The sequence below is a fragment of the Rhinolophus sinicus genome, chromosome 15, assembly GCF_057876585.1.
Source record: "Rhinolophus sinicus isolate RSI-liver-muscle chromosome 15, RSI-T2T, whole genome shotgun sequence".
NCBI classification, from domain to species: Eukaryota; Metazoa; Chordata; class Mammalia; order Chiroptera; family Rhinolophidae; genus Rhinolophus; species Rhinolophus sinicus.
In genome coordinates, this window is record NC_142515.1 from 26780993 (window position 1) to 26795327 (window position 14335).

The 14335-nt window shown below is 39.3% G+C and overlaps 2 protein-coding genes across 2 annotated transcripts in view; both read left to right on the forward strand.

Moving 5' to 3' along the window:
- TM9SF3 (transmembrane 9 superfamily member 3) overlaps window positions 1-5017 on the forward strand; it is a 57347-nt gene extending 52330 nt beyond the window's left edge. The window contains exons 14-15 of the mRNA XM_019724781.3: window positions 88-164; window positions 3675-5017. Coding sequence (XP_019580340.1) covers window positions 88-164; window positions 3675-3742 — 145 coding nt within the window. The 3' untranslated portion in view covers window positions 3743-5017. The remainder of the gene's footprint in view (window positions 1-87; window positions 165-3674) is intronic.
- A 7337-nt stretch (window positions 5018-12354) lies between these two features.
- TLL2 (tolloid like 2) overlaps window positions 12355-14335 on the forward strand; it is a 115254-nt gene continuing 113273 nt past the window's right edge. Inside the window, exon 1 of the mRNA XM_019725125.3 lies at window positions 12355-12830. Within this exon, the coding sequence (XP_019580684.1) occupies window positions 12638-12830 (193 nt within the window). The 5' untranslated portion in view covers window positions 12355-12637. The remainder of the gene's footprint in view (window positions 12831-14335) is intronic.

Consider the following 14335-nt stretch of genomic DNA (forward strand, 5'->3'; position numbering starts at 1 on the left):
CTAAATTTGTCATTTAAATACAAAATTTAAGGCCTTATGTTGAAAGTAAAAATGGATATACTACATAGTTATTTTGTTTTATTTCAGGATGTATGGCTTATTTCAGACATCATTTTACTTTGGATATATGGCGGTATTTAGCACAGCCTTGGGGATTATGTGTGGTAAGTTCTGAAATTCTTAGAATATCATGAGTAAATATTTTAGTTGTTTCAGAATCAGAAAAATACAGTAATGAAAAATTAAGAAATTACGGTCTATTGTTTGATCAGGAACACCAAAGTAAACTCAATAGTCTGATTGACATTTTTTTTTCTTTGATCCACCTTTGGTTATAGGGTGGGCAATAGAATAAAAGAGATATAATAATCTTGTTAAAAGCTGGGCCCTGGTATGACATTTGTAGACCCCTTTGGAGTACCAGGATTGCTTTTTTCCTCCATCAGAAGAATCTCTTCCACAGTTTGGAAGTTGTCCGAGGCAGGAGTTGGGGCTCTGGGTGAAATGGGTGAAAGTGGTCAAAAGATACAAATTTCCAGTTACAAGATGAGTAAGTTTTGGGGATGTAATGTACAGCATGGTGACTATAGTTAGTAATACTGTATTGTAAATGTGAAAGTTAAGAGATTAGATCTTACAAATTTTAAATGCTCTCATTATAAGAAAAATTAATTTATAACTGTATGGTGGTGGATGTTAGCTAGACGTATTGTGATAATCATTTCAATATATATCAAATCAGTATGTTGCACATCTAAAACTAATATGTTACATGTCAATTAAAAAAAGAATATTTCATATATACCATGTATGTGACCATGTGTGCACACACACAAATGACATTGACTATAAAGTAGTAAAACTCATTCCACAAGCCATAAGCGAAGACAGTTCTCTATATTATAGTCACATGTTTTAAATATGGCTGTTGTGATAACCTTTCTTTGTGATGATTAATTAGTTGACCAACTTTGAGGGAAAGGTGAATAGGAACTGAAGGTTAAAATTAGATTTGTTTCATGTGGGAATATCCTCGTACATCTCTAGGCAGTCGGAAGATTCCTTTAGTACTATTGGCCATCTTTTCTTCAGAATATTGCTCACTGAACTCCTCTATTTAATCTGAGATCTTCCTTGGTTATCATTACCATTCAGTGAGGTATATAGACTCTTGGGATTATGCAGAGGCTTAGTTTTTTTCCCTTGACTTTGTATGTGCTCTTAGGAAGACCTAGACAGTTACCTTGACATTTACAAATAAAATGGAATGAATTTAGCTAAAATTTTCAGTGCTTTTCCTGTTGCAATTTCATCGTGCTGCCTGAAAATCTTGGCACATTTATAGTTCTCTGCTGTTCTGGCAGTATCCCATATTTATTCTTTAATAGGTTTATATGCCTTCAGTGCAAATCAGTTTTTTGGGCAGAGGGGAAACAGTTCAGACTGTAACTGATTAAAATGTGGTCTTAATGCAAAATTATACATACTCATCAGGTTATGTATCAGTATTTGAAAGAAAAATATTTGATTTTTTTTTTAATATAGGAAAAAGAAATGACTATGTTAAGGTGGAATAAATAGATTGTTATAGTCTTTATATTTTGAGCATAACATTTTAGTTTTACGGAAATTAAAAGTGTATCTATTATTCCCACGACATTTACTTTTCTGGAGAGCATATTGTGTCCTCTTTTTATAAAAAGTCACATTTGTATAAGCTTATTCTTGAAGTACTCATAAAATTAGGAAAAATGATTCTCTAGGTTAGTACTGTTTTGTTTTATATATATATATGAAGAGGGACAATAATATATATATATATATATACAGTGAGTCCCCATGTGCCTGACATCAATAATTTTCATCTCATAGCCAATCTTTTCTTACTTATATTCCCACCTTACCACCCTTTTATTATGACATGAATCTTGAACTTCATGTCATTTCAACTATAAATATTTCTCTCTATAAAAAATATATATTTCTATATTATCTATATTATGATATATTGTAATATATTTATATAATACATAATTAAAATATTTTAAAATATGTTTATATATTATATATAATTCAGTATATACGCACATAAGTATAATTCCTTAATTTGCTCAAATACTCAGTATACAACTTTACCCTACCTGTCCCCATTTCTCTCTCAATACAGTTTGTTCTTATCAGGATCTAATTAAGGTCCACATATTGCTTGGTTAAAATGTCTCTTAAGGCTCTTTTAATCTATTGATGTTCTCTCTTCCCTTGCAGTTTATTTAAGAAACTTGTTTGTTTGTTTGTTTGAATTCCTGTAGAGTTTTCCACACTCTGGATTTTACTGACTAATATCCCTGAGGTGTCATTTAATGTTTCTCTATGTGCTTCCCCCGTATTTCCTGTAAGGTGGTAGATCTGTAGGCTCGATCAAACTCAAGAGTACTTGTTCAAGAATATTTCCCAGGTGGTTTGTAAACTTTTATCAGGAGGCACTTAATGTCTGATTGTCTCTCTCTGTGAGGTTAGCAGTCATTGATAACTATTGCCTAGCTCAAATAACTCACTACTGGTTATAATCTAATTTTGTTGTTTCCTTTACATTTATTAGCTAGGAAACTTCTGTAAGGAGAAACTTTCTTTCATCAACGATTTGGTTACCTTGAAATATAGTTCATATATAGGAAAGACAAAATAGACTTCTCTTTCCTTGCATACACCATCTGGGTGAATAAAAGTTTAGAGGTGACCAATTAGGCATATGGGTATGTGTGTGTCATAATTAACTCATGGGAGATTTACTTTTAAACTTTCAATAATGTTGGACTAGATGGTAAATTCCTAATCCAACAGAGAATCTTTTGTATGATTTGAATGGCCAGCTATTTTGTACTAAAGATCCCTTAGTATTTATAGTAAAGAACTATCCATTTCAATCATTCATTCAAGAAATATTTATTGAGTACCTTATCATGTGCCAAGCACTCCGGTACAGGAGGTAGACACGTAATTTAACAAAACAGACAAATACCCCTGCTTTCTGGTGTTTTGAGCCCCATTTGAGTCTAATTATTCAAAAACAACATTTCAAAACTCTCAACCTACTTACCTATCTCTCTCGTTCATTCCTTCAAATATGTCTTCCATTCTACCAACCATACAGCTTCTACAATTTAAACATAAAAAAGAAACCCTCAAGAAAATGCTTCTTCTCTAGAGCTTCAGATGCCATTGGGCCATTGTCTTTAGGCCTTCCTTGAGAGAATTCCCAGTCACTTTCTTACTTATCCCTAAAATTTCGTATGATTTGGGGAACGTGTTAATGTTGGTTTAATGACCTAGAATAATGTATGCTCACGTTTAAAAAAAAGTTTTTTCATTCAATAAACTTTTGTTATCAAATTATTCTTGCTTTATAAGAGATATATTTTAATTTATATAGTTACTGATTATATATGTAATAATTGATACTTAATCCTAAAAATATTACATCAGGTCAAACTTGGCATATGGCAGCAACAGGTGATTTGTGAAACAAATGATACAATTTTAGTAAGTTCAGAAAGAATACTAACAAAGACAGTATCTTGAAAACAGAATAACTTTCCAGAGCAGGGGGCATTTAGTAAATGATGTGTACTGCTCTGTATGTATTTGTTTCAAAATATCTTATTTTATCTTTACAGGAGCAATTGGTTACATGGGAACAAGTGCCTTTGTCCGAAAAATCTATACTAATGTGAAAATTGACTAGAGACCCAAGAAAACCTGGAACTTTGGATCAATTTCTCTTTCATAGGGGTGGAACTTGCACGACAGAAAAAGCGCAAGAAGAGATTTGGGCTTTAACACTGGGTACTTTGTGGGTCTGTCTTTCGTGGATGGCTTTTAAAGTAACATCTGTTTCCATTGGTCCTAGGTTCTTAGTGACTGCTTTCTCCAACTGTTCACAGCAAATGCTTGGATTTTATGCAGTAGGCATTACTACAGTACATGGCTAATCTTCCCAAAAACTAGCTCATTAAAGATGAAATAGACCAGCTCTCTTCAGTGAAGAGGACAAATAGTTTATTTAAAGCATTTGTTCCGATAAAATAAATAGAGGGAAACTTGGATGCTAAAATAACATGAATAGAAATCTTCCTGGCACTTAGTGTTTCTATGTTATTGAAAAATGATGTTCCAGAAAGATTACTTTTTCTCTTATTTTTACTGCTATCATCAGCCTATTGTGGGACATTTTTATATATTGAATCTGGGTTCTTTTTTGACCTTTTTTGTCCCCCCCAATTCAACTGCATCATTTTTTTTTTAAAGAGAGAATTAAAAATATTAAATCCTGCATGTAATATATCTGCTCTCATCTTAGTTGGACCAACTTCCCATTTATTTATCTTAAAACTGTCCAGTTATATCTTAATTCCATCCAAAGAAGATACAGTCTGAAGATAGAGGTGTACTCTCTACAATGCAATTTACTGTACAGTTAGAAAGCGAAGTGTTAAATGGAGAAGATACTTGTTTTTATTAAACATTTTGAGATTTAGATAAACTACATTTTAACTGAATGTTTAAAATGATTATCTTTTCTTCCCCCCAAGTTAGTCTTACATCTTTTTTGGGTTTGAATGAAGGTTTTACATAAAAAATTATTAAAAACAGGGGGGTGGGTAATAAATGTACATAACATTAAATAATGTAACGTAGGTATAGATTCCCAGATGCATTTGGATGTACAGATTGACTACGGAGTACTTTTTTCTGCTGATTGGTGTAGAAATGTGTGAATTTGGATGGCTTTTTACATCTTGCCTACCACTGCATGAAACATTGGGGTTTCTTCAAAATGTGTGTGTCTTACTTCTTTTGGGAGGGGGGATTGTTTTCTTCTGTTTCTTTTCTGAGACTCCTACAGGAGCTAAATTTGTAATTTAGAAACATTTAATTTTGTTAATCCTGTCTGGGGCACTTAAGTAACATCTAAAGCCATTACTGCTTTAGAATGTTAAAATAAAATTTCCTGACCAAATTGTTTTGTGAAAATAGATGTGTTTGCAATTTGAAGATATCTTTTCAAAAGTCTATATTACTGAATGCAGTTTTTTAATATACTATAAACTATGCTTTTCTAATACAGGGGACCCACACTTTAAAAATCCCCAAACTTGCTTACATCTAGATTATCCAGTGCAGTCATCAAGTGCAAGCCCTTTGAATTAAATTATGGCACAAAATCTGTTCAGGTTGGTGTACTGTGTGAAGTGGGCATGGGGTGAAAGTGGTTAGGTTACTATTGGATGAGCAAATAAAAGGTTACAGTTTTCTAAGAGAAGTGATTTTAATTTTGAATACATCTTTCTGGAACTATCCATAATGTGAAGTTTTCCTAGAACCATTGAGTTTCTAGTTTAATAGTTTGCTATGCAAATGACCACCTAAAACAATACTGTATATTGGTATTTTTAGAAAGAGTCAAAACAGCTGTATTTAAACCTTGTTGTGAAAATCATGCCATTAGTAATTACATAAGATGTTTCCATTATAAAATGTTTCCATAAATTAATAGACTGCATCCTATCATGTGGCATGTAAGGACTATAAAGAGTGAAAAGTTTTATTTCTTACCTCTTAAGTATGGCTGACATTAGCACACAGAAATTTAATCAGAAGTAAATTCTCTTCTTCAAGCCAAAGTGTTATATTAAATGTAATACACTGGTTCTCCGATTTTCTCTTCCTTCTTACTTGCTTTTAAGATCTTATAAGAAAGGAAACTAAAAGTCAGTATTTAATGGCTTATATTATATAACTTTCTAACCACATGTACTTATGACAGTATATTCTGTCTCATGGAGTGTAAATTGGACAGCAAGCTTTTGTCATAATAAAATGAAATTTCTCATGAATCTTCAGGTAAGATGTAGGGTGTTTAAAGAATGAGTGGTTTAGCTGCTTTCAGGTACACCAGTTCCTTCTTCTAAATTGAGCTCTATTTGAAGTCCTTTGAATTCTTCAGTGAAAAATCATTTTCTAATTTCCAAATAACATTAAAAGCTCCATTAAAATGAATATAAATCACCTTGAAAAGTGCTTTAGGAAATGTGTATTGGTTTATGGCTTTGTAGAGGGGCTGGATGTGGTGTATCTTGAAGAAGATATAGTTCACAAATGGTTTGGCTCCCTAACTCTCAGTTGTAGAATAGTAAAATAAAATAGTATTTAAGTTAATTAAAAGGTGGGGTTTTTCCACTCCATTAATGCTGCTTATCTGTCTTTCATTTGTTAACGTTATTTGCTCAACTTCCCAGTTGATGCTTTGAACACTATCAACAACTAAGGATAAACTTTCCCCTTGTATCTGTAAGCATGTTTCTCTTGAAATTTAGCTACATTAGTAATTATCATTTTAGATAGATATAGATATATATCTATATATACTCGTGTATCTATCGTAGTACAAAAATAGAATAAGGTGGAAATGTAATGGCTGGAGGGATGGTAAAATATTCCTTAGTAAATTGTGTTGGGCTCTTAGGTTGTAGAGGGTTTGCCCATAAATCAAGCCCCATGCTCTTAGAATTCATTATCCTGTGGTGATATCTGAATAGTGGATGGTATGGTGAATGGTTCATTCACCTAGTGAATGGTATGCTTGGGTGTTTTCCATTGAGAGTGGATGGACTTCTTTATAAAGGCAGTTGTTGCAAATTCCAGTTCTTCCAAAAGCCACTTTATTTAGGGTTTATCCACAAATTGTATTCATTTTGATAAAGCTTTTGTTTTTTAAATGTTTACTAACCACCTTATGCCAAATGTCTTGCAAATATGTGTTATTTAAAATTTTCCTGAATTTTTACAAATGTAAAAAAGAAATGTATTAATGTAATTTTTTCAGGAAAAGCTACATACCGAAGGGCTTCTGTATATGAAGGGCTTCTGTATATGAAGGGCTTCTGTATATGAAGTCTGGGAAAGAAAAGCCTGTTTGTAATCCATATACTGTAGTTCCATCTGAGTTTTAAGTTTAGATTTCAGCATGTCTTAGTGCTTCATCCTATTGATTTATTGGAACACATAATAAATAGGAATAGAGACACATGAAAACCCAAGAATTCGTTAATGTTTTATATCTTCATAAAAATTCCATAGTTATGAAGCTATATTTTAGCAATTAAGATGTTAAAGAGGTAAGAGAAGTGACAATTTTTGAAGATTATTTGGAAATGTATGCAGAAATAGACAGACTAGATTTAGAGGTGGAAGAACAGAAAATTAACGTATAGCTGCTGAAATTTATAAGATTTAAATTCAGTATGAGGAATAACTCCAGTTCTCTCCTGTGATCATTTTCTAAAAGCCATCTGATTTGACATTCTTACTGGAGCTGTAGGCAGAAGTATGAAAAGAGAAAAGTAAAAGTTAAGTTGTTACTTCACTGTATTGCAAAATGGAAATAAAGAACTGTTGTGAAAGCTGCTTACATTGAAGTACCTATTGGTGAATTAGGCTTGCTAATTGACTGATAAAGCAGCATTCTGTCTGTTGCCCCCAATTCATCAGTTTAGGTCATTTGCAAGTTTTAAACATAAGTAAGAGCTTAAGGCAAGGAGAAATGTGGAATTCTATTTGAAAGACAATAGAACATGCATGAAAAAGCAGTCCTACTTGGGCTTTGAACTGTGTCAAACATAAATCTATAAATTCCCACAGAGCACAGACAATTGGTGACTGGTCGCTGATTACTCCCATTTTGTATACACCCTTGGTTTGTGTAGGCCATATTCCAACTGGCTTTTTAGTGACAGAAATCCAACATAAAATGTATCAAATACATTTGAGGTTCTAATCTAGTCTGTTAATCTAACAAGTTGGATTTTAAAAAAGTAATAAAAAGTTCCATGTACTTCCCTTGGATACTTTTTATTTCTTACCCTTTTTGAAACAGGTGAAGCAAGCATAGGGATAGCCCATTATTGTTGGCATGCATATGAAGAGATTACTAATAGTTTTCCACAATTAAATAAAGCAGGGGTCAGCAAACCTTTTCTGTAAAGAGCCAAATAGGAAATATTTGAGGCTTTGAGAACCATACGGTCTCTGTTGTGAATACTTGACTATATTATTACATAACAGACAGTAATACATAAACTAAGGAGTATGGCTGTGTTCCAATATGCCCTGTTTCCCTGAAAATAAGACCTAGCCAGACAATCAGCTCTAATGCATCTTGTGGAGTAAAAATTAATATAAGCCCTGGTCTTATATAAGACCTGGTCTTATTTTACTATAAAATAATTTACTTATAGTAAAATAAGACCAAGTCTTATATCAAATTTTGCTCCACAAGACGCATTAGAGCTGATTGTCTGGCTAGGTCTTATTTTCGGGGAAGCACAGTAAACAGAAACAACCAGTGGGCCATAGTTTGCTGACCCCTGAAACAAAGGATTTTGAATTTAAGATTTGATTTCCCTCTCAACTTTTGTATTTTGGGGGAAAGAAAATGTACTTGAAAGAATGGTTCAATGAATAAGCATTGTCTTTTTAAAATGATTTTTCTCTTATTATCATTCTTTTGACTTTTTTTATATATAAGCACCGATTTCCTACACTCAAACCCCGCTACCCTTAGGCCTGTCTTTCTTCTGATTGATAATGGTTTGCATTTGTCTAGCACTTCCTGCTTTTTCAGAGGTGTTTCAGATGTGTTCCCTTATAACCATCCTGTGAAGCTGACAGAGTAGACACCTACATTTTATAGATAAGAAACTAGTATAGCTAAAGCGTCTCTTATTTTCATGCAGACATCATCAGGATTAGGGGCCTATTGTCTGCTGTTAAATATAAAATGGGAATGTCACCTCTCCAGCCTGTGGAGCAGATAGTACAGGTAGAGAGATCACGTTGAAAACGAGTGTTCTGTCCCCGTGGAAGGGATTATATTTATTGTGCTACATCAGAATCAGTGGTTGGTTTCTTCTGGTCTGTTTGTACTTTTTGTTTTTCATCTTCAGTTTTAACTAGTTATTTAAATCCTTGTCAACTTCCCTGATTCTTTTCTCCCCCTAATTTAATTAGCGGTCCCAGTTGACACCTAATACTTGACAATTCCTGTTAGGCATATACTTTAAGTTGGTACCTAATTTGGATTACTTTTGATCTCTAATGAACAGCTTTCATCTGGTTGGAACTAGGGGATCTTAGTATAAGGGGTTCTGATGATACAGCCAGCTTCTGGATTTCAAAGTGAGAACTTTTATTAAACTGTTAATCTATGGTTTAACATTAGAAAAGGGGAAAGCAAGCCTACATTGGGACATGTGTAGTCAATGGCAATGTAGTCTACACATGTATTTTAAATTATTTTCAAAGTTTTACGTGTTTAAGGCGATAAGAGTTTCAAATTTTTAAAAAATGAAGGAGATGCTTATGGGGAGAAGTTGCTGTCATTTTAACTGGCTGATGTTACAGTTATTCTTAGTGGTTCAATCTAAGCCACTAAAATTATAAGACTTAACCTTGAAGGGAAAGTGGGGGGGAGGGGGCAGGGGCGCGTCTAGAGAGATACACGGAAGGTGGTTCCAAATTGGAGATGGTCAGATAGGTCTGCTGCAAGTTACAGGCCAGTAGCGTAGGACAGACAGAAATAGGTAAGTGTCATAAGTGTGGTAGCTGCTGTAATACTTGTTGGCACGAAGGTGCAGGCTGTGTGGTTACCAAGTTGCCCCCCTCAAAGACATGGAGGTGTGAAGCAGCAAGGCCCTATTAGGATGACTGCATGGTGTTTAATGCGACAAGAGTGGAGAGACAGGTCGCAAGAGCCAAGGCTGGAATCGTAAAAGGAAGCCTGATGGTAGCTGGCGGGCCCGGTATACTACCCTGAGGAGCTCGGATGAAGGCTTTGGAGAGCCACAAAGGGATTTAAACAGCTGCTTAAAATTGTAATTATTAAATATGTCAAAATACCATCTCTAAAGGACTCCAAATACCTTCACAGTGGTCAGTAATGTAACTGCGGGATGAGCCAGCAGAAGAGAGTGCTCACTTTCCCCTGGAGGTTCTGCTCCCCGCCTTGGAGGAGATGCTGCTGCTATGTAGCAGCCTGGAAAGGCAAAAGGACCAAGTGGCCTGTGTGTCGTAGTTCAGGAGGCTAAAACTTGGTAGATGTGGGAAGATTTGAGAGCTACTGCAAGAAAAATGGGTCACTCTGCGTGTTGGGGTATAGATGGAATGAGTGGGGTGGAGGACAGACATCTGACTAAAAAGGGGGAAAAGCTTATATCCACTAGCAGACTTTCCACATGATGATGAGCAATGGGGGAGTAAGGTCACAAATAATATGAATTTAATAATGGAACAAGGTTGAGCATCTTTGTATCATAAGGCCTTTTATTTTAAATCTCTAGTTTTTTCATAGGATTTAAATTAAAAATACATATTTAAAAAATTATTGAACCCAAATTGAAGTTTAATATATAAAAGTGAAATCAGGAACCATAGAAATGAGAAAATAATTAATCACTTGAATTGTTCATATCTAAATTTTCTAGTCTATGATCCAAATATTTTGATTATTGGTTGATAGCAAAAGTAGCATCTAATCAGGGCTTCTAACATAAAACTGCAACTTGCTCATCCAGGAGCACCACTGTTTTGAAAATATTTGGACAAAGTGTCAGTGAGAAGAGCTGGCAACTACTCACCAGGTGGGGATTAGAGGCCATGAAAGCTCACAACCTCAGTGCTTGCACAAGCGGTTGCCTATAATATCTGTTTTCCGGAGGAATTCCCTGCTAATGAGGAAGCCAGTTGGCTATTTGCCTAGTGCCATCTGGAGACCTGGAAGTGTCACAAAGTTTGTTAGGCTTTTTAGATGTTGACTCTGGACTTGTCTACTGACAGGTGGTGACCTTCACTGGGTTGGATGCAGAGAACTATGGCGTTGGGTTTGACTCCTTCCAATATTCAGACAGAAATGCCATTCAACTGCCTCCCACACATTGCCTGTTTAATGGCCACTTGGTCTTCCCTGCCATTTGTTGGCATCCATTCCCCCCAAATTCCTTTTGCCTATCAGTTCCTAACCAGATCTTTTTGCCCAATCTGGCTCCATCCTGTATGTGCCCATTTGATGAAAACTGATAGCATGAAGCAGGGTCAACTTGCATCTCTTTCCAAGGACCAGGAGAAAATATCCAATAGCACCCTTCCAGTGGTTAACTTGAAAACCTTTACTGATTTGAAGGACTTGTAGTTATTCGATGAGAAGACATAATCATAATGCAGGAAATTTAGAGTCCTGTGTAAAGCCTACTCTGGGCTCCCTGTCCACTATTTTGTTATCAGAGCCTGTGAAACCATGTGGAAAACCAAAAGGGAAGTGTAGTCAATTCTGCTTGCAGTTTAAATGAAAAAAAAAAAAAAAAAATTCTGGGCGTGTTGCTGAAACTATACACATTGGTGTGTTTTACTTCTTGATTAGGGCAATTTTGCTTGTATGAACGGTCTGTATAAAACCTCATGGTAATAATACCTTTTATGTCTATAAATCAAAGTGGCTCAGTTCTGACAATTTTTACGTTTAAGGGACAACATAAGTGAGTTTCAAATATCTTGATTATTCTCCTAAATTATTTGGGCATTTTTTAATTGGCAAAAAAAAAACCCCAGATGTCAGAAATTGGTCATTTTTATTCCATCACGTTAATGGTAAATGGCTTATTTAATAAAACATGTCTGTAATTTAACATAAATAGCACATACGGCTGTTCATTTGTCAGCCTTTTTGCCTGTATGCAGCATCTTAGACTATTTACCAAAGGATAGGGTCACTTAGAGGGGAAATCCGTCAGTTAAATCATGATTGGACGAAGGGATGCTGAGAAAGCTGAGGATCGAAATCTATTTTTTTCTGCTCTGAAAACGACCAGAGAAGATTCACTTCATCCCTGCAGAGAAATGATTGTCCAAAAGCACAAAGCAAGTTGGTAGCAAAGCGGACCTCCCAGATCACATAGGACTCCTGGTCCTGCGCGCCAGCTGTAACCAGTGCTGCCTGCCTTCACCCACGTGCGCATTGGGGAGTTGTAAACTGAGTTACGAGAATAAAACAAGGCGGGAAGTCCTGCCTTGATCTTAAGAAACAGCGTTCTCCGGGGCCATAGGCAGAGGTGACGCCCAGAGAAGGGCGCCCTCGGCTGGGTGGGAGAGCCGCGGGCCCCGAGTCCTTGCCTTCAGCATCTTCACCTCGCTCCCCTTCCTCCGAAGTTGCGGAGGTGCCGGGAAGAGGAGGGGCTTCGCCTCGGGCGCCCGAGTGATTGGCTGCCCGGGGTCCCTAGCGAGGGCTGTGTGGTGCATCCCGGGTGGAGAGGGGCGGAGCGGCCACTGCTCCAACCACCGCCACCACCGCCACAGTCGCAGCCGCCGCAGCCTCGGCCGCCGGGCAAGTATCTCCGAGCGGCGGCTTCCTGGGTGCCCCGACGCGGACGGGGGCTCCACGCTCTGCTCGCTCCGCGCGGAGCCATGCTGGGCAGCAGCGCGTAACCTCCGCGCTCGGGCCGCCGCCGAATCGACCCGGTGCACCTTCCCTCGCCCGAGCCCAGCTTTCCGCGCACGCAACTCCCTCGGTCTTCGCCGACCCCGCGCAACCATGCCCCGGGCGACTGCGCTCGGGGCCGTTGGGCCACTGCTGCTGTCTCCTTTGCTGCTGCTGCTGCTGCCGCTGCCCCACGACGCGGAGGGGCTCGGGGAGCGCTCGGACGCCGCCTCGGACTACACGGCACTGGAAGGCGAGGAGGGCACGGAGCAGCAGTTAGAGCATTACCACGACCCGTGCAAAGCCGGTAGGTGCCGCCGCCGCTGCCGCCGGAAAAGTCCAGCAGAAGTTTGCCTTTGAAATGCAAATAAGGTGGTGGGCAAGCCTGCGCTGCCGTCGGTGGGGCGGGTCTCCCTTCCCCTCCCCCGAGGTCCCCCGGGCTCCCCAGGAAAACAATGCCCCAGATGAACTGCTGAAATGCCACTCGGTCTGGGACGTCCCGGTCCCTGGTTAGCGGCGCGCACGGAGTGGCGGCCCCGGGAGGGTTCCCGAAGTGAATCAGGGAGGGTGCCCAAGGCCTAGAGGGCGCTCAGGGCTGGGGCAGGCGCCGGGGCCGCCTGACAGCCAGGTGGTCAGCACCCGCCACCGCCGGAAGCGCAGGGCTGGAGTGGAGGAGCGAGGCTGGGCGAGGCGTTCCCAGGCTCAGATGGAGTCGCTGGCTCCGGTTTCACGGCATTTTTAAGTTTCGGGCAAAGTTTCCCAACATCTTGTGGTTACTCTTGGAAGAGAATTCTTAAAAACCGAAAAGCTTCACACCAGGCAAATGGAAAGGGGTAACCGAGGAAGAATGTGCATGTCTCAAGTTGCCGCAAACTTCCCTGTGGCCCCTTAGCGTGGTCCCGGCCTAGGGGTCGCCCTGGGCAGGCGGAGATGGAAGCCGGCAGGTGCGGTAATCTCGCCAGGAATCGGCGCCCCGGGACGCGCGGGTCTTTCTGGCGCAAATCGCCGCCGGAGCGCTGCAGCTCCCGCTTCCCACGAGCCACCAACCGGCTCGTGTGTCCTGAGGGAAGCGGCTTCCGAGCCAGAATAGTTGAGGCGTCAGCCCCAGAAGGGCCCAAGCTCATGTTATAAAGAGAGCCTATGGGTCTGGGGCAGTTACCACCAGGGACAGGGGTACTCACTCTCTAGGGAGAGGGTGGTCTCAGAGGCCCCCCAGCCGCTCCTGGCAGGTGGCCAGGCCCACCCCCGCCAGTAGTAGTGGTGTTTATCTCTAGACATGGACTGGCCTTTTCACTGGGCAGCCTGCAGAGATGAGCAACAGAGGGAAGAGGCTGCCTCCATCCGCAGAAGGGCAGGTGGTTGGCCAGGTCTGTGGGAGTATCATAGGCAGGTAGTCCAATTCCTTCACTTCCTGGAGACCTTTAGTAGCCTCAGTTTCCTCACCTCTAAATCGGTGACTGTAATTATAGGAGGACTTAGATGATTTATGGGCAAGTTCCCTGCAAATGGAATAATGATGGCACTGTAATTATTTGTGTTGCTACAGCAGTGGCTATGGTCTAGGCTGGGCATCCGGCAGGTTGGAATTGGGTGAAATCCGACAAAGACCAGATTACTAGGAGGCCAGAGGACCTGGAGGGTTGTGAGACCTGAGAATCTTCTGAGAGTTGAAGATCAAACCAGGCTCGAGGGGCCTGGTCTTACGGTGCGGGAAGATTCCTTCAGAAAACCCATTGATTGCTGTACCTTTTAGGGCTTCTGAGTTGAAAAGGTGGGCAGAAGACTTGGTTCCTGGGTAATCTGAGAGAATAT